Source organism: Tinamus guttatus, unplaced genomic scaffold (assembly GCF_059628265.1).
Source record: "Tinamus guttatus ecotype Peru unplaced genomic scaffold, ASM5962826v1 Tinamus_guttatus_pri_ptg000259l, whole genome shotgun sequence".
Classification (NCBI taxonomy): Eukaryota; Metazoa; Chordata; class Aves; order Tinamiformes; family Tinamidae; genus Tinamus; species Tinamus guttatus.
In genome coordinates this window covers 1,291,244-1,316,994 of record NW_028288793.1, presented here as the reverse complement: position 1 = coordinate 1,316,994, position 25,751 = coordinate 1,291,244, and the positions used below count along the sequence as shown (strand labels likewise).

At 58.2% G+C, this 25,751-nt stretch overlaps 1 protein-coding gene across 1 annotated transcript in view; it reads left to right on the top strand.

Annotated features, from left to right (window-relative positions):
- Positions 1 to 25,751, top strand: part of PLXNA2 (plexin A2) — a 102,390-nt gene that overhangs the window by 23,479 nt on the left and 53,160 nt on the right. Inside the window, exon 4 of the mRNA XM_088526917.1 lies at positions 19,536 to 19,670. Within this exon, the coding sequence (XP_088383043.1) occupies positions 19,536 to 19,670 (135 nt within the window). The remainder of the gene's footprint in view (positions 1 to 19,535; positions 19,671 to 25,751) is intronic.

The following is a 25,751-nucleotide window of genomic DNA, read 5'->3' as shown; positions in this document are numbered from 1 at the left end:
GTCCTCCTGCAGCCCGTGGCCTATTAGTGGGAAAGCAGAGCGTGCTTCTCGTTTGCTCTCACTTTCTGTGTCTCTCTGATGCTTTTGCTTGGTGCTCTTGAAGCTTCCTCCTCGGAGAGGCTCCGTGCCGGGGTGTGCGGAGGCGGAGGGGCCCGCGAGGCCCCTTACCTGGGTCCCGCGCAGGAGCAGCGGCACCGTCCTGGCGTCTCCCAACGCCGCCTCTCTGCGGGGCCACTGGAGACGTCCTTGCAACGTTCCCACTTCCCGCTGGAGACACGGGAATTTGTCGCTGCGGTTGGTGCTTATTAATTAAAAAGCGAAGTGGAAATTGCCTCGGCTGCCCCCCGCAACAGCTCGCCCCTTCCCAGCATGTTTGCCACTGAGCGAGCAGGGCCTTTAATCAACAAATGGCTTTTCCTGTTTCTTGGCTCTTTATTGGATTTGGCAATGGGATGTTGCTGTGTGGGGAAGCTCTTGAGGACTCCTGGTCTCCCTCTCTCCCTCTGGAGGGTCATTTAGGAACTCAGTCAGGAATTAGTAGGTACAAATGCTGAAGACTTTGCTCGAGGCTTATTTTTAGCACCGTCCAGATTTTGTCATCCCTGGAATCGGGAGGCTCTGACCTTTAGAGAAGCTCTGCTGAGCCGGTTACGGCAGCATCGGAGAGAAAGGCACCCGCGGAACGGGGAAGGGCAAAGTGCCGGGTATTGATAGCTGGTAGCGATCAGCCTGTCTGTGCGCAAACGTATCGGCAAAGTCTGGGGACGCTCCTGGAAGCGGCTGCGGAGCGCGGGGAAGGGAAGCGGAGGGCGGAGGCCGCCTGTCCCCGTGGCGCCCTCCCTGCTGGGGACAGGGACTCGATATCTGCTGCAGAAAACCAACAAGGTTAATTTTTCTCCAGGCGCTGCCGCTGGACGGGGCTCGGCGTGGAGCAGTGACGGGGCCGCGGCGTGCGGGGAGATCAATGTGCTATTCCTCTAGGAGCCCTAAGGAGCAGCTGATGCCTCCTGCAAAACGGCGATAAAGCTCTCCTTTTAGAGTCCTTTCTGCTTCTCCAGCACAAATGCAGCGTTTCTTGTTTGTGCGCGGTGCTTTCTTCACTCCCTCTTTACTCTCCGAGATATTTCCATGCGGAGGGCGGTTTTTGCTCTCGCAGCACATTCCCGTATTGCAGCTGCACTGCTCAGCGCCGGGGTCTCCCCGGGCTGCCCTGTGCTCGGTGGCACCGCCGGGCGCCTTTCAGTGGCAGAGGGGTGGGCAAGCTGGGTTAGAGCCCAGGGCCTGGTTTTAACGCAGATTTCCGTCTCCAATCGATGCGGATCAGAAGTTCCTTCCTCCCCTGGGAAGGGCTCAGTAAATGAAATATTCATCGTAAGGAAAAGTGTATTTTAAGAGCCTGGAAAACGCAGGGCCCTCCACCAAGCCATTGTTCTGCCTCCCGAGCCTTGGACTAAGTTAAGACTTTCTTAGAAACGCGCAGGTTAAAAGTTTAAAAGCTGAAGGTTTCATTCATAATTCAGGTATTGGCGCGGCTCGGCGGCCCCCGGGACGCAGCGCGTGCTGCTCGCGGTGCCTGCGCGGAGCCGGGCGCCCCGGCAGCGCTTCCCGCGGCAAGGAGACACGGGACGGCCCCGGGGCTGCCGAGGGACACGCGGAACCCTCCGGTCCAGGTCATTGCACTGAACGTGCCCCAGGTCAGTAGGTGCCAAAAGTCGTTAACGTCCAAGGGCTGCTCAGGGCCCTGTGGCAAAGGAGACGCCGGGCGCTGCGCCGTTCCCAGCGTGGGGAATAGCAGAGCTGGGACCCGTCTCCTGCGGCCTTGGGGTGACGAGTCAAGGGTGATCCAGGCCCTGTGGGAAGCACCAGGGCTTCCCCGAGCTCCAGGCCGGTTCCCAGTGGTGCGTGCGGGGTTGGCAAAGCCGTGGGGTCCCCTTGTCACAGGGGCCAGGCAGTGGCAGGCCCCTTGTCACCTCGCGCCGCCCCTCGCCCAGGTGGTCCCTGCAGCCCCTTGTCAGGCATCCAAAACGCTTCCCAAGGTCCCTCCCGAGCTCTTCCCATGACTCCGGCCTCATGGCCCTTCCTCTGCTCTTTGTGGCCGAGACCTCCGCAGCCTCGGGAGGCTCCTGCTCTCCTGCCTTTTGGGCAAGGACCCCCCACTGCCCCCATGCACCCACCCGCAGCCACAAACCTGACAGCTCTGAGAGGGATTAAAAGGGAAGAGGAGCCTGGCACATTGGCTTAGAGCTTGTCCCTTTTGAGAATCTTTTGCCCTTATTATCCAGCAGATAAAGCTGCTCACGGCTGCTTTGCTGGGTCAGAAATGGGGATGGCAGGAGCAGCCTCCAGGTCACACTGGATGCCGGGGCTCCCGTTCAGCTCCCCGCTTGTTTTGCTGCAAGATAAAACTCGTCTGGGAATCCCGAGCGGAGGGGTTTGGCTTTCCCTCCTCCTCCTCCTCCTGCTCCCGCCGGGGCTCTCCCGAACCCCGCGGAGCTGCCGGCCGAGGCGCCCTAGGACCAGCGCACCCGTGTGCAGCGGGACCGGCATTCCCGGGCACCTCCCGGTGCTTCCCTGGGCCGCGCGGCCGCCCCGGAGCCCCCGGCCCGGTTGGAGCGGAGCAGGTTGGAGCGGGACCGGCTGGGCCGGCAGCTGCCGCGTTAGCTGATCCGCCAGGCACCTCCGACCATTCCTTCAGAGTCTTCCAGGGGTCGGATTGATAATGAAGGGATTAATTTAATTCCCCCCGCCTTTACCCCAGGCTTCTCATGCAGCTGGTCTCTGCCTGTTCATCTGTTAGTGTTTTTATTGGCATCGTTCGGTCTCTGGCTAGTGTTGGGGCTCATACGATCCCTGTTCCCGGCTGTGCCGGGTGTCTCCGTGCGGGGCCGGTGTCGGGGCTCCCGGGGCGCCTCGGAGCGGGGCTGCTGCCCGGCCTGCAGCCTTGCTGCTCTGGGGTGGGGAGGAAAACCAGAGATCCTGGAAAACACAAACAGCAGTTGGGAATGTGCCCATGGCAGGAAGAGCCTGGGGCTCCGCTCCGTGCCCGCCGGAGCGTGGCCCTGCGCTGGCCACACGTGGGCTCGTGGCGAGACTCGAACGCGAGCCCTGCGGGTCCCCCCTCGCGCCCCGGCAGGGCTGGAAGCTCCCGAATCTCGGCAGGGCGGTGGAGCAGCCGGGCCCGCTCCGTCCTGCCGGCAGCGCCCGGGCCCTCGGGAAGCGCTCCGGGACGGAGCAGGGCCGCGCAGCAGCGCTGCGAGCTGCAGCTCCCCTCCCTCCAAGGAGCTCTTGGCTGTGGGTGGCTGCGTTTGCCTTTTAATCGCTCCCAAACCTGCTTCAGATTAAAGCAAACGCTGCTGCCTATCAGTTTGTCAGTCACTCTAAACCTAATCTCTAAAAATAATCTCTTACCAAGCCCCTCTCCCCCCGCCGCCCCCGGCCGGGCAGTAATTGTTTCAAGACATGTCAGCCTCTGCTTAAAGTTTCTGTCAGGCTTTCTTGAGATTTGTGGAGAAAATCCAGGCTGGGCTGTTCCTCCAAGGGCAAGAAAAGAGATGCTGGAAAAACATCCCCCGGAGGGAGCTGGAGCCAGGGCGAGGAGAGGAGGGGAAGGCGCCTGAGTCCTCCCTTCCCGCCGGGATGAGGCGAGCGGAGCACCGGCTGCACCGGGATCCCTGCCCAGAGCGAGTCCAGGCACGGCGAGAGGGCCCCCTGGTTCCTCCTTTACAAGCAGGAAGGTGCCTCGCGCCAGTCCTGGAAAATTAGCCCTTCCCATGGTTTTGGTGCACACTGCTTCAATAGGAGTCTCCTCTTGGCTCCCTTCTCTTTGTTTCTTAGGGTAATGCTGGGGATGCGACAGCCAGGACGCCCTTGCTGGGCCCTGCGTGGCTCGGGGCCGCCCGTCCATGGGAACAGCAGTGAATTCCAGCTCCTCCTAAAGCCTCTGGGCTCTCCTGGCATTGCCAACCGCCTGGAGTCACCACCCCAGGGGAGGATCACCCGAAATTGCAGGGGAAACGGCTCCAACTCGCCCCAAGCCCCGAGCACAGCGCAGGGAGGAGGCACCAGGAGCGGGGCACGTGCGAGGCCTGGGCTCCATCGTGGAGCAGGACGGGGGAAAGGAGGGCTGGCTCCATCCCCCGTGGGGGAAGGAATGCTGGAAGGTGGAATGTGGGGAGATGGGGTTTGGCTGTCCACATCTTTAAGGACAATTATCCTGGAAGCACGTAGGGTTCTGCTGCGAGCCTGCACCTCGCGTCCTAATTAACAGGAGCAAACAGAGAGGCTGCGCGGGCGCGGGTGCACGTGCTGGTATTTAATTATATAACAAAAGGCAGGTCTGTTCCGGGGGCTCCTGGGAGCGCTGGCGATGCGGTGCGCGCCGCAGCTCGTTTCAAAGCACTTTGATGAATTTATTCAGGAGGTGCCGGCTCCTTGCGAGCCGCCTCGGAGGCCGGTGCCGGCGCGGAGCCCTCGGCATCGCCGTCGCCTGCCTCCGGCTCCAGCCTAAAACAGCCCCTGGGCTCCTGCAGCTGCTTTGCAGGAGGGCAGGACGCGGAGGGCAGGACGCTGCAAGAGCCCGGCTGGGCGCGTGGAATGACCTGGCCAAACGGTAACGCGGCGGCGACGCGGGAGCTGCGCTGCCCTCCGCCTCCCTCGCGCTCCCCGTTCGGCTCCCGTTCGTTGTTGCTGCTGCTTGGAAAGGAGCAGGTTCCTTCCAACCGCTCTCGTACTCCTTGAGGCAGAGGTCAAGGCCTCACCCTGCTGCTCTCCTTTTGAAACGCGCTCAGTGCGCGGGGCTGCAGCTTCTGCTGGAGCGTTAAGAGCAGCTGTGCAAGCTTTGCTCTTGCTCCTTCTTCTGCCTTCTCCTCTGCAACCTGTTGGCCCAGCAGACAGCAGGGACCTGTACATTATTTATCTATACTGCAGTAACTCAGCGCTTCCGCTCTTTGTACGCAGCCCCGAAGAACAGAGTAGGATGGAAAATAAGGATTCGCTTTATGTCCAGTTTACAGCTGGAAAAGAAGGACACAGGGACTTCCCAAGGACACCCAGGGATGGCTGCTGGGGCTGGTTTTACGGCCCTGCCCTCAGCTTCTGGCCTCGTGCTGCTGGTGAGCTCCCATGGCCACGTTCTCCTTCCCGGCCCAGCGGGGTGGGAATGTCCCTGATCCGCTGCGGAGAGCTCGGGAAGGGCTTTGAACGGGCCCGGGAGCCGCTGGGGCTGCCACGGCGCCCTCGGAGCAGCAGCGTCTCCGCGCGCGGGGCGGCAGCGCGGCCCGGCTCCGGCTCCTCCCGCCGCAATGAGGATTCTGCGGATTCCCATGGAACGGCACCAGCTCCAGGCACGTTCCCGGCTGCCTCCGCTCGCAGGGAGCCGCGTGGGCAGTTCTCCTGCCGTGCACAACCTGGCCCCGCTGGCTGGGCTGGAGGAGCGGAGGAGCTGGCACAGCCTCTGCTGCCCGAGGAGGACGGAGCCCCGCGGAGACGTTCCGGCGGCTCGTGGATGCGGCGGGGAGCTTCGCCCTGAAGCCAAAGGGGCTGCTGCAGGCCGAGCCGTGAGTCTTAAAGCTTTCGGTCTTACAGTTGCACAAAACCCAGGGCACATCTGTAGCAAAGCAGCCTTCAGCTTAAAAGCCCTTTTGAGAGCAGCTGGAGTGACCGGAGGAAAGCAGCAACCACAAGTGTCCCAGCGATTCCACCCGGTGCGGCTCCTCCGGGAACGCCGGGGAAGGAGCCGCAAGGCGGGACGTGGGACACGGCGCCCTGGTGTTTGTGTCACCAAACAGGCCACCGCTTCTCTGCTAACGGAGCGCGCTGTGCGCTGGGCTGGTGACACCTTCCACCTCCCCCTTCGCCCTTCTCCTTCCCCCTGTCATTAATATCCCTCTGCAGAGCAGGGCACCTTTCTTGCTGCTGAAGAAGTAATTGAAAAAGTCCTGGAGACGTAAATAATTAAGGCTTGTTGTGGCGTGCGGGGAGCATCCTCCCAAGCGTCTTGTCAGAGCGGGTTAGCGCCACCTGATTGATGGGCAGTTACCTTGATGGATGTCCCAACTCGGGGACGTTCGCATTAAGGTGACAAAGCGGCTGTGCCTGCCGAGGACGGCCCAGCGAAGGGATGCGCAGGGTCCAGCAGAGCAAACCCCTCGTGGGCGTGTTGGGGTGAGCGCCGGCAGCCTGTGCTGCTCTAGGGATTTTGCTTCATTTTTGTGTCCTCTCCCGTGGCCTTCTCGGAGCTCCCAGGACCCGCGGCCACGCGGCCCTGTCCAGAGCGAAGCCCCAGGGCTGGAGCTGGAGCCTGTTCCACTGCCAGCGACGTCCAGGGCGCTTTGCGGGGAGGAGGAGGCGACGGCCTCGCTGCTCTTGGTGTCCCTGTCCCACCGCGGTGGGACGCATCGTGCCACCCTCTGCCTCCGCCCCGTCGCTGGGAGCTCTTGGGGAGAACGACAGTTATTTCTGGCAGTAGAAGCAAACTGCGGGCACGGGGGGTGCCGGGGCGTTTCTGGGTGAAGGAGCGAGCGTGCGGGGCACGAGCAGGAAGGCCTTGCCCCTTCCGTGTGTAAAACATCCAGAACGAATGGAGAGTGACAGGAAAGGGGTCGCTGGTCCGGGCCGCCGCTGAGGTGTTGGAGGGGATAATCGGACCCTTCTCCTTGCAGTTCAGTGGCTGCGTTTGCAGTCCCCTGGGACCAGGGACACGCGTTCTTGTTGCTAAGCAAAGCTCAGTAGCTGTAGACGGGAGGGAGAATAACGCCCTTTCGTGCACTTCCCCGGCTCTCGCTGCACCGTTGTGCTGTGCAGCTGGGGCAGCCCAAGCAGCTCCTGCCGAGGCACCAGGAACGTCGGCTCCGCTTCCCGGCGCCGGCCCTGGTGAGTCGGGCTGTGGTTTGCCCAAAGACAGGGGCGTTTGGAGCCTGCGCCTTCCTCCTCACAAAGCGACTTTGCTTCGTGTGCTCGGGAGCCATAAGCGAACCCCAGAGATGGGGACGTGGTGCTCAGGTACACGGCCGGGGAGGTGGGACAAGCAAAACCGGGACAATGTTGGCCCGGGTGTCCCACCTGAGGGCTGCTGCGGGATGAGCAGCAGATCCGTGCCAGGGATACTCAAACGCGCCTCGCAAATAGCGGATTTATTTTTGCCTAGGCCCAAGGGTTGTTCTCCTTTCCTTGAAATCCCTTTCCAAAGCTTTCCGGGAAGCCCCGCGCTTGTCCTCCGCGGCTCCGTCGCGGCTGTCGTCGCTGCGGCGGGGAGGAGCGGACGTGAACAGTGGGAGCGAAGGCAGAAATCCGATTTAGGAGCTTTGTGATCTGTGGTGTTCAGAGGCTCCGAGGCGATTTGGCAGCGAAAATCAGTGGGACTTGAATGGTTTTGAAAATCTGTCTTTACTCACTGAGCACATGTGCAAATGATCAACAACTTGCGATGGGAGATTCATTCCTTGCTACCTCTTTCTGTCAGCTTTTATTTGCCTTCTGTTGCCCTTCTGCGCAATCTATAAGCCCTCCTCTTTTGCATGATTGTCTCAATTTGCATTTCCAGCAGATCTGCTGACATTTGGCTGCACTCTGGGTGAAACGCTCCTTGAAATTAGCCTGCATGTTGAGTTTGTTCTGGAAAGATAAGAAAGCAAGTGGCAGGGGGGCCTGGGGGGAATTATGCATGGGAAACTGCACTGTGAAATTAGCACCAACAGTCAGACTCTAGGCCAGCAATATTTCTCTGGGATTTGTTTTGGAAGTAGAATTTTTTACCGTGGGCAATAGACTCGTCTCCCTCACCCCACTGGCTTCCAATCCCAGCACAAGCCCGTCTGAGGAAGCCAAAGGATAAATTGTCTGCTAGCTTAGTCTGGAGTTGCTCCGTGGTGCTGGCAATGTGATACTGAAGAGGAATTTTAATTTCATGCTGTGTAAGAAGAGCGCATGCAACAGTAGCAGCCGTATGGATTTTCATATGAATAGGCGCACAGTATTCATAACAGGGTCGCGCTGTTGTCCCGCAGGTTTTCATTCTTCTTGTTCCTTTGCCGTTTGCACATTTCCCTTTGCTGTCCACCGTCGTCGCACTTGCTGAAATGGGAGGTATGTCCGTGCCAGATGGACGGAGCGAGTGCCCAGCGGCCCCCAGCCATCCCGCAGTTGCTGCAGAGACCCTTTGTTGCCTTCGTTTCTCCGCAGCCGGAGCGCGGGGCGGCTTTCCTGGGAAGGGGGAGCCTCTTCCCGCCGAGCTGCCTCCTCGAGGCGTCCCCCCGAAGGGAGGACTCCATTTGGCTCTGTGATCCCAACCCTGTCCCGTTCCGAGTGCTGGTTCCCTTTTACCCAAGGGATGACTTCATCAGTGGCAAGGAATTTCGTAGGTAAAATCAGCTGTATTGAGAACTGTTCTGTAAGCATGTTTGGGTTTTTTTTTTGGCTTTTTTTTATTTATTTGTCAGGAAAGGAACCTGGAATGATTTTTCTTGAGGTTGCTGATCTAATAAATTCCCCAGAGCCATAAGATTTGCTTTAAATAAGCTTCCCCTAATAACATCTGCGAGGTGCCCCGCTTTGGCAGTTTCCATGCTAAACTGTTCATTAACGCGGCTGCACATCCCGCATGTCCGTCAAAACCAATCGCTTCTGCCGGGTAGGACAGGTGAATAAATCTGCTGCTGCAGACGCTGCTCCTTCCAGCGCTGCTGCCTGCGAGGGAAGGGCACGTGTTGGAAAGCCCTTGTCCTGATTGCTCCAGACCCGCGTGCCTGCAGCGGGAGCGATGCGGGGAGCCGCGGGCCGCGGAGCTGAGCCAATGAGCCCGGAAGGGGAGTTTGCAGCAATGCAAATGATTCTCCCTGCCGTTCGCATCTTATCTCTTTGACAGCTGCTGGCAACACGCTAAGTTGGAGCCCGGTGGCTCCGCGCGCGCCGTGAAGGATGGAGACACCCGGCAGCGTCTCCAGATGGACCCGGCCTCGCAGTGATCCCCAGCGCGGGCGGCTTGGCAGGGCCATCCCTGCCGCCCTCCCGCGACGTGGGAACGGGAGCCCCGGCCTCTGCGCGAGGCCCCCGACGGAGGCGGGAGGGTCTGCGTCCCGCGGCATCCTTCATGGCCACGGATTGATCCAGCCGGGGAGCGCGTTAGAGAGCTCGCAGCAGAGTCATAATTAATAAAATACAGATTTCCATTGGAAATCATTGCCCGGAATAGCTGGCTGATGGAGGGAGGGCTGCCGGCTCGGTCAGAGCGGGTGCAGGGGTGTGTGAACAAGAACAGAACCGGCTCCCTTGGCCCAGGGAGAGCAGCCGGGGTGCCTGGCTGCAGGAAGCAGCTTCCAGGGCAGCGGCGGAGGCGGCTCCGGCACCGGAGCAAATATCCCACCACCCCCAGCCGTGGGACACGGAGGCCACCAAGCGCTGGGAGCGAGGCCGGGCGCATCCTCCTGCCTCCTTCCCCGTGGCGTAAACCAAGGCAAGTGTATTTATCCCGCAGAGCCTACAGCTCCAGCGGCGGAGCTGGCTCTTCAGGAGCAAAGAGGGGACAGTCTGGGAAAAAGGCCTCCTGGGCTGGCGCCTTCCCAAGGGCTCAGGAGCGCGCGGAGCTGCTCATGTTGCTCTGTTGCTAATTGGAGTTGGCTGTAACTGATTTAGAAACGATGGCCTTAGGGAGCCAAGATTGTTGTTTGTGTTTGTATTTGTCTGGAATTAAATACAGATGGAATTAAGAAAGCTTGACTCAAGGAGGAAGCTTGGATGGAAATAAATTCAGGCAGGAGGAAGAAGGGAGAGCGCTTGGATGGCGCCGTCACCTGGACTCGGCCCTTCCGCGGTCAGGTGGAAGTGTGCAGGGAAGCAGGGACAGGGTAGGGATGGGAAGCAAAGAATAAGTGGGCTCTAATAAAAGAAGTCGAATGAACCTGGGCTCTAATAATGAACCTGGGCTTTGCTCAAGCTGCTGTGGAGTGAATGCTGAATGCGTCGACTTCGTTCTGTCCCTGACATCCCCAGCAGAATTCCCCAGCAGTGTGTGGGACTCGGTGTAGGAGCTGGAGGAAATGGGAAGGGTCGGGGTATCAGGGAGTTGGAGAGGATGGAAAAACGGCTCCGGGCGCTGCAGGCAGCGCTGCCGCGGACACGGGGGGCGCAGGGATGCGCACGGAGCGGGCTCAGAAGCTCCCAAGTCTGGGTCAGCCCTGAAAAAACCCCCCGTTAGGTGCCCACGAGCTGATGTCTCCCTGCTTAGTAACATCCCATATGTTTTCATTTTTGGGTTTTTTTCTTCTTCTTCTTGTGGGATCGCTGCCAGCTTCCAGCTGGGTTGGAAATGTTGGGAGAACAGCTGTTTCTGCCTGGTTTTGGCACTTTGCAGGCAGAACCAGAAATACCGAGGTAGTGTGGAAATAGCGGGGTGGGGGTTGCATCCGTGCCAGGAAAGCCGCTCCGTCCCCTCCACCCTCCCGGAGCAGAGCCCGGCGCTGCTGTCCCCGGCTCCTCGGATGGAGCCGGCCCGCGGGACGCGTCGGCTGCTCCTCAGCACCAGGGTTTCCTACACTCCCCACCGAGAGCGAGGTGGGAACAAGGGATGCTGCAATTTCTAATTTCACTTCAATCCGTATTGATGAGTTGCGTCCAACCAGGGCTCTCTGTTTGCAGTCAATAGTTCATACCCAGTCTGTCCGTGAAGAAAAAAAGCAAGTTTGAAGGGAGGAAGAGGAATTAGCTTTACCAGTGCAATGCAAGCAAGCATCTGGGCTCGCTCTCCTCAGGGGCTTCTCTTTAAAAGGAGCTTTTGAGCTGATAAATCATTTTTGTTCCTTTCTGTGTAAAGAAATCTCGCTGGCTTTGATGCAAAGGAGCAGCTTGGCGGCTTCTGCTGGGTTGTTTACAGACCCTGTGCGCAAGGAGGGAGCGGAGACGGCGCTGGGGAGCAGAGCCTGGAGCCCAAACACGGGCAGAGCGCAGCAGAACCTCGCTCACTGCATCAGCCTTTGGCCGCTGTCAGCGCTGAGAGTTATAGCTGCAAAAACATATACGTTTGGCTCTTGCATCCCGCAGCATGTAAACATCTAGTCCTCGGGAATCAGTTCTGCAAAGAAAACAAAGCAAAGCTGGAGTTGGGGAGGAGGGTTTCAGCTTTCTCCCTGCAGAAAGCGGGTAGCGATTTTATAGCCTCCCACACGCAGGAATTTGGCCTGTACAGCAACGTTAACCAACACTAACAAAGTGGAGACTAATACCCTCCTTCCAAAAACAACCAACCAAACCCCAAAACCCTTCTAATATGGCACAGAGGGAAGATTAGAAGCCTGCTTAGAGAGACCCATCAAATACCTCCCAGAAGTGCCCCTCTTTCAAATGCTGCAGGAGACTGTCAGAGAATGAAAGATATAATTAGCCCAGAAGTGGAATAGTCTGTAATTTGTGCCCTAAAATGTTTTTTAAAATATACAAAAACCAGATCATCAGTGGCTGTAGTAGTTCAGCTGCTGTGCTTTTGGCTGGGAATGGTTTCAATGATGGAGGTATCTTCTAGCTTGGTGTCTTTGCTTCGAGGAGGTATCTCGTGGCTCTGCTTTCTGGGTTTCCCCGCTTCCCTTTGTCCCGTTCTCCGTTCCCATCCCATCTGCCTTCGCTCCCGGGTTTCCGCAGGGCACACGGCACGGGGGCCCCTCCAACCTCCGCAGCTGGTTCTGGTTCTGGAGACCCATGGGGCTCCATGAGGACCTCGAGGGCCGTAACTGGAGCGGGCACGAGCGCAGTTTGGGGACGCCAGGCCCGTTGCGGTGACACCGCTGAGTGCTGCTTGTGAAACAGGCGTACGGGCACGGCGGAGCGGGGCTTGTTTCAGTGTTGAATTACTGAACCACACACGCGGTATTTGCCTAACCAGCTAGCCCTGAATTGCTGTTCAAACAGTGGTTTTCTGCCTGACGTTGGCAATCAGGGAGCTAATTACACTGGATTAGGGTTTTTCTCTTAATTACATGAAAAATTTAGCGCGGCTGATGTTCACGAGGCTGCAGGGGATTAAGGCGGGAGCCGTGTGTTTATCTGCAGGTCAATTATGGAAGCAGAGACGGGAACGTGCCGGGCTTGTGGCGCTGCCGCCCGCGCACCCCGGCCTGGCGGGGCTGCAGGATGCGGGATGCGCCGTGCGGGATCCTCCCGGAGCAGCGTGTTGCAATGTGGAATGCGCCGTGCGGGATCCTCCCGGAGCGGCGTGTCACAATGTGGGATGCGCCATGCGGGATCCTCCCGGAGCAGCGTGTCGCAATGCGGGATGCGGGATGCGCCGTGCGGGATCCTCCCGGAGCGGCGTGTCGCAATGCGGGATGCGGGATGCGCCGTGCGGGATCCTCCCGGAGCGGCGTGTTGCAATGTGGGATGCGGGATGCGCCGTGCGGGATCCTCCCGGAGCGGCGTGTCACAATGCGGGATGCGCCGTGCGGGATCCTCCCGGAGCGGCGTGTTGCAATGTGGGATGCGGGATGCGCCGTGCGGGATCCTCCCGGAGCAGCGTGTTGCAATGTGGAATGCGCCGTGTGGGATCCTCCCGGAGTGGCATGTTGCGATGCGGGATGTGGGATGCGCCGTGTGGGATCCTCCCGGAGCAGCGTGTCACAATGCGGGATGTGGGATGCGCCGTGTGGGGTCCTCCCGGAGCGGCGTGTTGCGATGCGGGATGCGGGATGCGCCGTGCGGGATCCTCCCGGAGCGGCGTTTCGCAGCCCGAGCTGCCCCCCTTGCTCCCGTTCAGCTGCTCGTTGGAAACTCGGAGGTTCTGGGAAAGAGCAAGTGCCTCAAGCTCAGTGAGCGGAGCAGAGTCGGGGGAGAGGGTTGTTCTTTATCCTTGATCTGCCCCACAAGAGAGGTGGCTCAGTGGGCCCAGAGCCGCCCCACGGGCACGTCCGCGCGTGCCGGCAACGCGAGCCTCCCTCTGCGGGCAGCCGGGGGACAGAAGTGCGAACGAGCACATAGAAAAGCATGAGGAGACATTCACTCCCCTGGATTGTTAGGCGTCTGGATCCTCTGGGAAGCTCCAACGCTCCAGGTGCGGCGCAGGGCGGGCGCTCCGGGCTGGCCCGGGAAGCAGCCGGGTGCAGAGCCGGCGTGTGCAGGACGAAGGGCTGAGCCCGCGCTGGGGGCTGCCGAGCCCTGTCCCCAGCCACCCCGCTGTGCAGGGCGCACTGGGGACGGCCAGAGGCCGCTGCGTGGTGCAAGCGAGCGCCATAGCGGACAGTCCGGTCCAACTGGCTTGTGATTCCTTTTTGCACGGACACAGGGGGCACATTATTTACCCCCGTGCACATGGGCACGGGTGGGCTGGTGTCACCCACATCCAGGGCTGTTTTGGGGCCTTTGGGATGCAAGAGCTGCAAGCAGGGGGTGACCAGCGATTCCGAGCTGCCCTGCACGAGCCCGGCCCTGTGCAGACCTCGGCGAGGCCCGGGTGCATCTGGAGGCACCAAGGACATGAGGGCCTGGCCCGTGAGCTCCTGGGGTGCTGCTGCTCCCTGCCAGCTGGGAGCAGAGGGAGAAGGGCCCGTGCGGGAGCCGGCGCTCGCGGCAGCAGCCCGGGCTCCCTGTGCACCCTGCGCGCGCTGCCGGCAGCCCCCGGAGCTGTCACCGCCTGCGACAGGGCGCTGCAAACCCCCCCTGCCCCGGAGCTGCCCTCCCCTCTGCTCTCCGGCACTTTCATTTACTTCCCAGCTGCAGGGGAAGGAAGCGGATGAAAGCGGCGCGGAGCGAGGGCGGGTCGGGGCAGGACGGCAGGGCCGGAGGGGAGCGGAGCAGAAAGGCCGGCGCGCGGCGCCTCGCGCTGCGGAAACTCCCACCTCGTTCCTGCGCTCGCAGGCCGCTCCTCGGCCTCTTTGATGATTTCCTTGCTCACTGCCAGCGTGTAAAGCCTGCAAGCAGCAGAGTGCTGTTAACGTAATGATTCCTATTTCCCGGAGAAGCACTGAGCCATCTCTTTTAAAAATAATACAGGATGGAAAGGGAGAAGGGTGCTCGTCGCTGCACAACAGAAAGAGAAGGGCACTGCACACTGGGGCTGTTTTCAGGACCAAATGAGAAGCGAATGGGCTTTGTACGTGCTGCAGCCGTGCCCCGGGCTGCGCTCCTTCCCGGGATGCTCTGCTGCATCCCTGGTGTGCGCCGAGCGTCCCGGGAAGGCAGCGCGGGATCCCGGGAAAGGGCTCCGGGAAGAGGCAGAGCTGCCCCGTCCAAAGCAGTGTGACCGAGTCAGCCAGTCTTCCCAAATGTGATTCTAATGAATCCATCCCCGGAAGAATACTGCTTAATTAATTAGCAGTTCATTTGCATGAGGTGGCACATTATTAAAGTTCTGCTGCTGCAAGGAGGGCTGTGACAAGGTGTGAGCTGACAGCTTTTCAAATAAAAAGTCTTTTAAAGAAATGATCTTCCGAACTGGCAGTTTTGTTCTAAAGGAGCCTCTCCTGCAGTCATAAATTGAAGACATGGGGGCTGCTGATTAGGCTCTGCATGGGGCCTCTGCACCAGCCGCCCTTTCCTATCTTAGAACATGGGCTTTCCAGGGGGTGGAGGGAGCAGAGGGGATGGAAGAGGGAAATCCTGGGAGAGAGAAGACCCAGCAGCCTCAGTGCAACCTTCTGCCAGGGTTTAGCTCCTGATGTGGTGTCTGGGCTGCAGCTGGAACCTCCGGAAGGCAGCAGAAATGTCAGGGTTCCTCAGGCCAGAGCGAGGAGGATCTGGGCTGTCTTTGGTAGACCCTGGACCAGAACAGCGGCTCTGGCTGTTCCGGGGCATGTTCTGCCTTCCACATTCAACATAGCGTGACTTGGATGCTCAGAAGCAGCTTTCATGGACTTCAGGTGTGCAGATCCTTGGATTTCCTTCCTTGGAAGGGCCACCACCTTCTCAGCCTGCAGAGAGGTGGGCACCATCAGTTGAATCCGTAGGGAATCCCACAATCCAAGCAAATGCCGAGGTGGACATCTATCTCCTGGCACCTGGAGCATCTCTTAACTACAGGGAGGGGGTGGAGGAAGAGAATATCTCCAAAAAAAGAGAATCGGAGAGGGAGGCAGTCTCGGTTCGGTGCTTTGTACCGCACCAGCAGCGGGAGGAGAAGCGGGCTGCTAGGCTGGGTTGGCGTGGTCAGAGCTTTAATGTGTATTTGATGTTGAAAAGCTACAGCAAGAATGAAGCAAAAGGGCCCTAGAGAGCCCTCGAGACCTTCGGTGTGCCTTTCCTGGCGCTTTATGAGAGGGGAGGAGAGCAGCTTTGGGAAGGATTCACACGGGTTGTGTCAAGGTGCCCCTGATGAACCCACCGCTGTCGCTTGGCTCGACTTGAAGTCGAGTCTATAAGAATTCACTGAGAAACCCTGAGCTGTTGTTCGCTGTCCCACGCACCATGAATCTCGTGCTGGATGGTGCCACGGGGCTGTCTGGTGCTATCCCAACCTGTTTGCTCCCTACTTGGGTCAAGGGGCTTCCTATTGCAGTTAAAAAAATGAGCGGATGTGGGTGTCTTTCTGGCATTTGATACGAGAGTGCTCAGTGTCTGTGCATACATGTGCATACGTGTGCATACATGTGCTTACATACAGACCTCCCTCCTGAGGCCTCCCAGGGCTGTCCTGGAGGGTGGAAGTGAAGGGGATGCCCACCACGACAAACATATTCTATCCTAATTTAGGAAAAATGCACAGAGGAAACGTGACAGGAGGGAAGGAGCCTGGGCTGTGAGGGGGCCTCCAGGTAATGAAGTTAATTGGATATGCTGATTTGAATTGAATGTGCATGTAAGGGTTGTCATTAATTTCCTTACGGACATATCTGTGATTTAAAGGAAAGATACTTAATGGGATTAGCGTTCCACTTGGGTTTGGAGGGGGGACTTCCCACGCGGAGCGGCTGTGCGGCCGGGCGGCCCCGCGTCGCGCACAGGACAGCGCAGGGCGCCGGGGCCGGGTCTGCTCCCCGCGGGACCGCGTCGTGTCCGGGGCTCGCGCTGGCGGATGCAGATCCCGCATCCACTGCAGGCTCCGCGCAGCCACGCAGCTTCCCTGCGCTTTAGTTAGGAGCCGTGAGCGGCTCTGACCCGGCTCCCAGGAGCACCGGAAGATTAGCTGATGTTAGCAGTTCTCCAGGGAATTTTAAGTGCGAAGGGTACTTTACTTGCAGAAGAACCTCACATAGGGCCTGGAGGGCTCTGGAGAACTCCTCGTGTGGAGATTTGCGTTTCCCATCCCGGATTCTCCCCTCCCTGAGGATGCTGCACTTGCATCGCAGAGGCCAGCACAGACCCCAGCACGGTGACGTGAGATGAGCTGGTGAAAAACGTGCGTTCATGAGAGGGATGGAGAAAGTGCCTGATCATCACATGCGTCTTCGCCTCCTTTTTAGCTTGATCGGAGAATAGGCTGCCTTAATTAAACTGGATTAGCAAATGTAAATGCCTTCTGCAAAGATTGTTTGATAGAGGCACGCGCAGGAAGTCCAGGCTGGTTTGTTTATCTTGTCTTGTCTTCGGGAAGCTTTTGCTTTGCTGAATCTCTTGTTTGTGGAAACTACCGTTAGTAGGGGCTGCTATTAGGAAATTACCTTCAGTCTAGGGAGGAGAAGCCGGGCAAAATCCCTGATGGAAAGGGTAGGGGAAGACTGTCAAACCGATACTGTGCTGCAGCCTGGTTCAAAAACTTGCGAAATTTCCAGCCTTGAAATAAGAAATCCTGCAGTTTTGCAGAAAGCTTTTTTTTTTGTGGGGGGGAAATGCTCAAGAGCTGATACTTGCAGCTTTTGATGGCAAAAAAAAAATGTGCTAATTCTACAAAGATGTGCCTTGGTAGTAAAGGACGCTTCGTACATTGCCCTCATTTTCTACAGGCGACGCTCTGATGTGAATCCAAGACCTGAGAGAATCCTATTGAAACATCCGTTTTACACAAATGCAGTGTTATTTTGTATTATTCCCCCTCAAGGGCTAGAAATCGTGGCATGGAAGGAGCAATCCCGAGGCTCTGGGCTTGTCTGAGCCTTTCGCTGCGTCACCGTTAGGTGCAAAGAGCCCAAGAGCCGGAGCCTCCCTGGCCTGCGCTCGGGGACAGCCCCAAACCGGGAGCTAGCGGCACAGGCGCTTTGGGAATCCCTTCCCATGGGGTGCTGGAGTCGGGGGAGACGCTGCGGAGCTGGAGGGTCCCCCGGGGTGGCCTTGTCCTGCTCGTGGGATGCGCAGCCCCTTCGTGCGTGGGCTCAGCGAGCTCTGAGCCTGGCACCAGGCGTTCCACGTGAGAGCGGGTCTCACCGAAACACTAATAATGAGAACAGACAGGTCGTTTAATCATGGAGAGTTCCTACAAAGACATTCAATGTCATCTAATGGGAGCCTGCTGGGAGAAACTGGAAAGGAATCCAGAGGTACGTTGGATCTAGCGCAGGCTGGGCAGAACGCGCCCTTCCCGCAGGAGGCCTCTCGGAGCCTCTCGTCGCGTGAGGTCCGTGCCCGGCTCGCGCTCGTCCCCGGCCGCGGCGCTGCGGCGTGCGCGTGGCACAACGTGGTGTTTTGGTGATCTCTTCAGCGCGCTGCCGGGCGGCCATGGGGCACACGAAGCTCCGCGCGCCGGTGCAGAGCTGCGGAGCCCCCGCTCCGGCGCGTGCGGGTGTCCGTGTGCCTCGGCGGGTGACGGGGTCGGGGGACAGAGGAGCCTGGGGCCGCGGGCAGCCTCTTCCTGCGCCTCCGTCTCCTGCCGTCCCGGAGCCGGGGGGTCGCCACCGTGGTGCCGCCGGGCCCAGTGGTCCGGAGCGAGCCCTCCCCTCGGCTCCCGGGGCGCCCGGCAGCCTCCGCCCTCTGGAAACGATGAACTCGCGTGTCCATCTCGTGGCGCATCCTGGCAGCGTTCCCGCGGGCGGGCGTGTGGCAGCAGCGTCCCCATCGCTCGAGGACGCGGAGCAGGTGGCACGTGATGGGGTGTCCTCCCCGGTAGCGCCGGTCCCTGCGGACAGGGACCCCCCGGCAAGGCCCACCCGGGCTGGGAGCAGTAATTAAATCCCAATAAGACTTTAATGGAAGGACTTCCGGCGGTGTTGCCATGGCGACGGCTTTAAACAGCGGCGCCGAGGAGGCCGCGGGGCCGGCGACAGCGTTGGGCTGTGGTGCGGGGCGTCCCCCGAGGGCCCTCGTGTTGGACCGGCTCCATACGGACTGCAAGCAGCTGCAGGGAGCGCGGGGGCCCAGGGCGCCGCTGCCCGCGGCTCCGTCCGCGGGTTTCTGTTACCACGTCGCGCGCGGAGCAGCAGCGCGGAGCCAAGGCCGGGGCGGCAGGACCCGTGCTCCGGGACCCGGCGGGAGCAGACGTCCCCTCGCAGCTCCGCGCTGCCCCTTCCGGAGGTTTAGGGTTGTCCAAAGCCGCTTGTCGAGGCCGCCGCCTCCGCGCTGCAGCCGGGCGCGGAGCAGCAGGAGCAGGACAGCTCGGCACGCGGCGCGGCAGATGGCATCTCCGCGCTCCGAGGTTTTTCCAGGAAGGGGCAGTCCCCTGCTAGCCGCGTGCCTGGCCAGCGGGCAGCAGGATCTCTGTCGCCGGGAGCCGCGGGGCCCGGGGGCCTCCGTGGAGCCGCTGGCTCGCGTGACTGCTCTAATCTCCCGGCCCTGGCGTGCGCCAGGGTTTTCCGCTCCATGTTATGTAGACAGCATGTTGCAATCAAATGGCTATTCAAATATGCAAATCCTGGTAGGAAAGACAATGTAAATTGTTTGTTTATCCTCCTGCCTGCCCCTCGCGCTGCTCCCAAGGCTATGAATTATTAACTTTTGGAAGCGATGATACGTTCTCAGCAGCAGCAGCTCGTGGTGGCGATGGGATTTGTCGCAGGTTTTCCTGCGGGGCAGGGAGCTGTCTTTTGGCATGGAAGATTCCTGCGGGGGGTCCGTCAAACCGGAGGAGCCATCTGGCCATGGTGCTGGTCATCGCTTGCTCAGCAGCGCGCGCTGGGCTCGCGTTACCTTGCCGAGCCTGGCCTAGCTCAGCGCGGTGGGATGACAATGTCATCTCAGGGTTTGAAAGCAGAGCTGCTATTTTGGGGCAGCAGGAGGAGATGGTGATTGTTACGGGCCAGTTGGTTCTTCAGATGGTGCTACGTGAGAGCAGGGCTGAGCGTCCTTCCAAAGCAGCCTGTAGTAATGGTGCACAGGGGTGATTCTCATCAGCACCCGAGTACTTTACGTCGTGCCAGTCTGTTTGGCTTCACTTTGCTTTTACTGTTGGATGCCTGTGAGTGGTCACAGCACAGTGGCTGGCTGTAAGCTCACCTCCCAGCAGAAAACTTGCCCTGCTTCACAGGCACTGGGGAAATAACGTTAGCCTCAGCGCAGAAAGCAGCTCTGCTTTAGCTCTTGCATGTTCATGGCGCTTGCCAACTGTCTTGGCTTCGTATCTCCAAGTTGCAAACTGTTATTTTAAATTTGATTCTTCTTCTTACCTTGTCCTCCCCCTCTTCCTTCTCCCCATACCCCTCCAAAAAAAAAAAAAAAAGGAATTTGGCTGCTATGAAGTCACCTGTTTGTGCTTTTTCCAGATCCGAGCAGATGGTCCTCCCCACGGTGGAATTCAGTATGAAATGGTCACAGTTTTCAAGGACGGGAGCCCTATCCTTCGGGACATGGCCTTCTCCATTGACCAGAAGTATCTCTATGTCATGTCGGAGCGGCAGGTAAGACGTTCTTTGTATCTCCATGCAGAGATTGAGCAGGTACTAAACACGTCCAATTGCACTGCAGAGTAGATAGTGCCTTCCAAAACTAGCAAAACTGTTTCCTAACTACTCTATAGCAAACCTTTGAAATATGATGGTTTCATTAAAATATTAATCTCATGGTGATTTTCACAGGCTGCCTTAGTATCCCTCACGTGCTCCTACCAGCGACAAAACAACCTGAGTAAATGTGAAACAGTGAAAGAGTTTTTTAGCAAAATCCAGTGGGGATGCCTCCGACTCATCCTTTATGAGGCGAGAGAGTCTTAATATTCATCAAAGTGCTAATTTGCTTAATTGTGAAACAAAATGATGTGAAGAGAATTAGCAAATAATGCAATATTCCTGGAATGTTAATGCCATTTCTGCGGGGAACCCAGGTCCAGGTACCAAGCAGGGGGCGGGAGGGACGTTCTTGGCTGGGCTGTGTTTATGCACAGCACAGGCTATAGACTGTGTTGATGTATAACTGCTTCCCAACAAAAACCCGATGGATCATTCCTGTAGCAAACCCATCTTCTTGCTCAGTTAGCAGCTGCTAGGATCAGCTTTATGCTGAAATGAGTTGAGAAAAGTAATTGCTTCATCCTAAATCTGGAGCTCTGCTTAGGCGTCGCGTCCTTCCACACTCGCCCTGGCGCCCGTCCCAGCCCTGTCTGCATTCGCTCCAATTTATGTGCAGTTCCTTTGAGCTCTCCATGAGCCTTTCATGTTTCATTGCCAGCTTCTTCCAAAGCAGAATATTTGACATTTGCTTTCACTCCCACAAAGCACAGAAGCAACAGTTGCACAGCCCGGTTCAGGGGCGAGGGGGAAGAGAAACTTTGCTTCCAGCTACTTATCCCGAGCTCTTTAAGCACATGATTTAGGAGTGCTTATTAGGGGCTTTCACAGGCGCTCTTCCCACTGCACCTGCTTTCAAATAGCTGCTATGGCAAAAGGGAAATGATTGTGGCTCTGACTGCTGAAAGCGGAGCCTCGTTTCGCAGCACGGTTCTAGCAAACAACCCGCACTCCTGCCCACGAGCCGAGCGGGGTGCGAGGAGCGCGGGATGCCCCCGAGCCGGAGCCGCACGACGCGCGCAGCCGGGGCAGGAAGAGCAGCCGCCAACGGCGCCGGGAGCTGTCGGCAGCGTTATGCAATGCCCGGGCACCGAAATAGCAGTAGGTGCCGCAGGTTGGCGTCGAGAAGCAGTTTCTATTTGAAGAAAATACATACATTAATCAGAACCCTGAGTGTTGCTGCCGGGATGCTGTCAGGAGCAGAGAGGCCCGAGGCTGCACCCTGGGATTAGGCAGCAGCAAGGGGTTAATGTCTGCGCAGGAGGAGAACGTCGAGGGGGCCACCAGGAGCCCCCAGGTTAAGGACATTCTCATTATATGGGCCAGTGTGTGGTGCAACCTGCATCAGCAGCCTCTGCAGGTGCAGAAAAGCTTCCGAGATTTCTTGCTTTTAGCAAGAAAGCCCCACTGAGGCTTACAGGAAGAAAACGCTTTTATATGTATATGGTTTTATATGTATATATATGTATAAAAATATAGTGGCTTTATAATAATTCAGTCCTGAAGCATTAATTGTGCGTCAGGAAGACTGGGACTCTTTTAATGTATGAAGGCTCTGTGTGTTTCAATCAGGCAGGTCCTGCAGGACAAGAGCAGTTTCCCAGCTCCCCTTTGCGGGCAGTTCTGCGGCCTCGTGGAGCCCCCACTTGCCCCTGCAGCCCCCGAGTGCTCATCCCGCGCTGGGGCATCGTGCGAGCACCGAGGAATCGGGGCAAAGATTTTCGCGGCTCCTGATAGAAGAACAAATTGCTGCTATTTTTAATCCTGGAGCGAGCAGAGGTCCCGCGCGAAGACGCGGGAGGCACCGGGGCGGAACCGCCGTCTCTTGAAGACTTCACCGCTTAATCAAGGGCTATAAATAAGAGATTTAAAGCAGCGGGATCAAAGTACTACAGGCTTTGCTGGGAAGGAATCTTCCTGCGCGAGGCAAGAGAAACGTGGTTGAACAGGTCTCTTTCCCTCCTGAATTTCACCAGCGCCGCAATATGGGGGCCACAATGACACTTGGAGCGGCTGCAGGTTCTGGAGCGCTCGTGGGAGCACCCGAGCAGTTCCCTGCCTCCCCGCATCCATCTCTGTGGCTCTAGGTGCGATATTTGTGTAATATTTGCTTAGCAAACGCCCCTGCGAGCAGCCGGGGATGTGCGGGTGTCCCCAGGGACAACGTGTGGCACCCCGAGGTGCCCATGTCCCGCGCGAGCTGCGCTGCGTCGTGCCGGGTTTGGGGACCGCACGGAGACGCGGCCGGGCAGGGGCCACCACGTGAGTTAGAGCTGGCACGAGGCCTGAGAAAAGCCAAGTACTGAGCTCCGAGGCGGTAAACACTGGCGTGCCCTGAAAAGAACCGAGACAACAGAATAAAAAATGCACGAGAGGTGGCTAAAAGGGTCTGGAGCCATTCGGATGGCAGGGGGAAAATGACCTGATTAAATTTTTAACTATATTATCTGCGAGTTGAGCAGCCAGCTGGGGGACTGGTGCAATCCTGGGGAAGTTTGAAGCAGGAGCTGGGAGAGCAGCCGCAGGGCTGGGCTCCATGTGCCCATGCCCAGGCACCAAGCGCTGCCCGCAGCTCAGGATGGGCTTCTCCATTCTCCTCCCTGTAGTCAATTAGGAGTAATTAAGGAATTCAGCTGCAAAGTAGTCTGAGGTCATTACCAACATCCACCTGACAAGAAGGATGTGTTAATTAGCAGTAATTGACCAGCTCAGCCTGGTGGGGCATGTGCTGCCTCATTTCCCTGCCCTGCTGGCACCGTGGTTGTCCTGCTGCCCCGGTGCAGGCCCTGGGGGCTGTATCCACCCGTGTCCATCCGTGGGGCACTGGGATGAGGAGCTGACACCCCTTGCAGCAGCCGTGGAGGAAGCGGTGAAAAATGCACCAATGCAAAGGTGAAGCGTTGCGGGGCAGCGGGTCGGTTTATCCGACAAGATGTGTTTTGGGCCTTGCTTGTGTGGTTCCCTCCTCCACGTGTGCACGAGGCCTGCTCGCAGCCTTTGTTTGCTTTGCTCTGTTTTCCTTTGGGTTAATCTATTTTTTCCCCTGCTGGTCGCAGCCATGGGGTTCCCCTTTATTTACTGTGGCATTTTCTTCCCTTTCCAAAGCCTCCCGTTCCGCAGTCCTGGTGCTTAATTCCCAGGCAGGCAGCCTCGGGAGTGCCAACGGGCAAAGCACGAGGCCGCCTTGGAAGCGTTTTGGTGTCTCCCTGCACTGACAGACCCGGGTCGCTCCTCTGTGCTTTGCTCTATAATCAGAGCAAGGCGAGAGCTCTATTCCCCAGACAGATAATTCCTCCGCAGAGAAATGTGAAATTTCACACCGCCTATTGCAGCGAGTGCTCGGCTATGAAATTTGAAAGAAAACCTCCGATTCCTCTTTCTCTCTCCAGCAGAGCTTTTTTCTGCTCTTCCTGCCTCCTTTCCGTGCTGCCGTAGCAGTAAGTCTTCTCAGCAAATGAGTTTGGCGGCTATTGAGCCGGTGAGGAGGGGAATTATTCGCACCGGGCACGAACAGAAAAGAAACATAACTCACAATATGGTGAGGGGAGCTCTGAAATTGCACAAATTATTCTATTTTATACTTTAATTAGTTTGAATTAGCAAGGGGAATAGATGCATAAAATGATCCAGTGAAGGGTGAAATGGAAAAAGGGATATGCTATAGAGTATCACTTTATTATTATGAAGTTTGCAGGAAGTAAGTGGAGCTGATGTGCAGGCCCTTGCCTGAGTCTGCTCCCACAGAGCTCAGCCGTGGGGCCGGGGCCACCGTGGGGCCGGGGACCTGCTCAGCCCTGGTCGGCCTGGCACGTCGTGGGGCTCCTCCTTGATCATCCCAGCCTGGCTCCTTCCCCATCCTCCGCGCTGGGGCTAGCAGGGGCAGAAAGACACGGAAAGGCTTTAGTTAAAAGGCTTTAGGTCCACCCTGAATCTTCACCTGAATGCCCTAAGTCATCGTCATTCTGCCCCCCGGATACTGGGAAGTTCTGCAGCCGCAGATTGGCTGGGTTTGCACTTTCAGTATCTCTGTTTTATTGGTTTCAGTCCAGATCAGATGGGGGAAATGCAGCTCTAAACAGAGATTCCTGCAGTAATTTTGAGATGAACAGTACTTAAAGAAAAACGGCCTGAATTCCAGGCCAAAGCTCCAAATTACCAACCCCGCGGGTTCTCTGCATCCTGCTGCAGAGGGCAGCCCTGGAAGGAGATGCAGTCTGGGCCGAGATGATTCCCGACCCGGATCAGTGTTCCTGCTCTGCTGACTGCTGCGGGTCGAGCACAGAGCGCGGGAGCAGCAGCGTCTCCAGCCGCGCGAGGAAGGGGCCGAGGGTTCCTCGGGAAGGTCTCCCGGGAGCAGGTGGCCGCGGGGCCTCCGGAGCGGCCGCGCTGTCGGCATTCCCTGCCCGGGCCGGGAGGGCACGCGGCTCTGCCCGGGACCCGTGTTTATTTTAGCAGCGCGCAGGAATGCGCCGGGCAGACTAAACAGCGCCGCGGGGCTCCCGTCCCCCAGCGTGGCGGCCGTCGCAGGAGCCAGCGGTGCAGCCCGGGGCGTCTGCACGGGCCAACCCTGCTCGTGCGGCGCTGGAGCCCCGAGGGAGCCCCGAAGGAGCCCACTCCCGCTTCCCTGCACGGCTCCAGCGCGTCCACACGTGTCGCTCAGCGCTGCCGGGTTAGTGCACGGAGCTCCGAGCTGCCGGAGCAACGTGGCTCTCCGGAGGAGAAGCTGATGCACGAGGAATGGGCTCGTTCCGGCGGCCGCGTCGGAGCTGCACAGCTGCCCGGCCCCGGCAGCGCTCCGGGCGCTTGTTCCCTTCCCTGCGAAACATCTGGAAGTGGCCGTAGCCGGCGGCTCCGTGTCAGGCTTGACTGAGCCGTAGCCTGATCCATCACGGCAGCCCGCGCGTTTCGGCTGAGATTCCGTATGCATCGGTGGTGCCAAGTCACAGCTGTGAATATTCATGTGTTCCGGCCTTTCTTTGTGCCCCGGCTGGGACCTTTTTTCCCTCCAAACCTCCTTGAACGTTGGCAGGGCGGGTAACCAAACCGAGCTGGTTTCCTTGTTTCCTCCTACCAAGCCCCACTCGCAGGCTCTTCCCCGTCCCTTTACGAGGTGACCCGCAGGCAGGCAGCTCTCAGCATCCTGGGTGCTGCTAATATCTCGGGAAGAACGCGCTGATAAGGTTGGTTTTGGGGAGAGATGGGAGGGGAGGATGGATGGCCGGGCCTTGGTGCAAGCAAGCAGACCTTCCTACTGCAGCAAGAATGTGCTCACATCCTTCCTTCGGTGCCTGTCTGGCACTGGATACAGACCTGCAGCCCGGTCCGGTTTCCTGCTCCGATCCCATCCTGTGACCCGGGAGCGGATTTGGACCTCGGCCCTGCAAGGGCAGCGCAGGACCCCCGAGCCCGGCCCCGCACCGCTGCAGGGAGAGGTGAAAATGTCATTGCAATCCCAGCTGGCAATTTCGGATCCTTTCTTAATGGGCTGAATGTGGTCCCCATAACTATAAATATTCCTGGCTTGGGTCACTTGAAATTGGAGACTTAATGCTATAGAAGGGCAGGGCTTTATTTTATTTTTTTCACTCTGTGTAATCATATTGATGGCAGCAGTGTAGCAGTCTTGAGTTATGGGTGACCAGAGAGAAAGAGGGCATCTCCTTAGCTCCCCGTTGTTATTGTCTCTGGGTGCAGAGCAAAATGTGTAGGCTCTGGGCTAGATTGTGTAAATCTCGTTAGAAAGCCATTCCCAGCTAATGAAACCCTGGGAGAGAGGGATTTGGCTTCCCAGCCTTCAGCCTTATAGCAAAGGCTGGAATAAATCCATCTTCAGTTGTGTGGAGCTGTTCTCCCTCTCCCTCGTTGCACTCTTGTGTTTGTCAGCTGAGTCGGATGCTGTCGTTGCTCTGCAAGATCAGCTGCGGGTCAGTAATTTGTTGCCTCTGCACCTGAGTGACTTCAAGTGCAATTACCTTC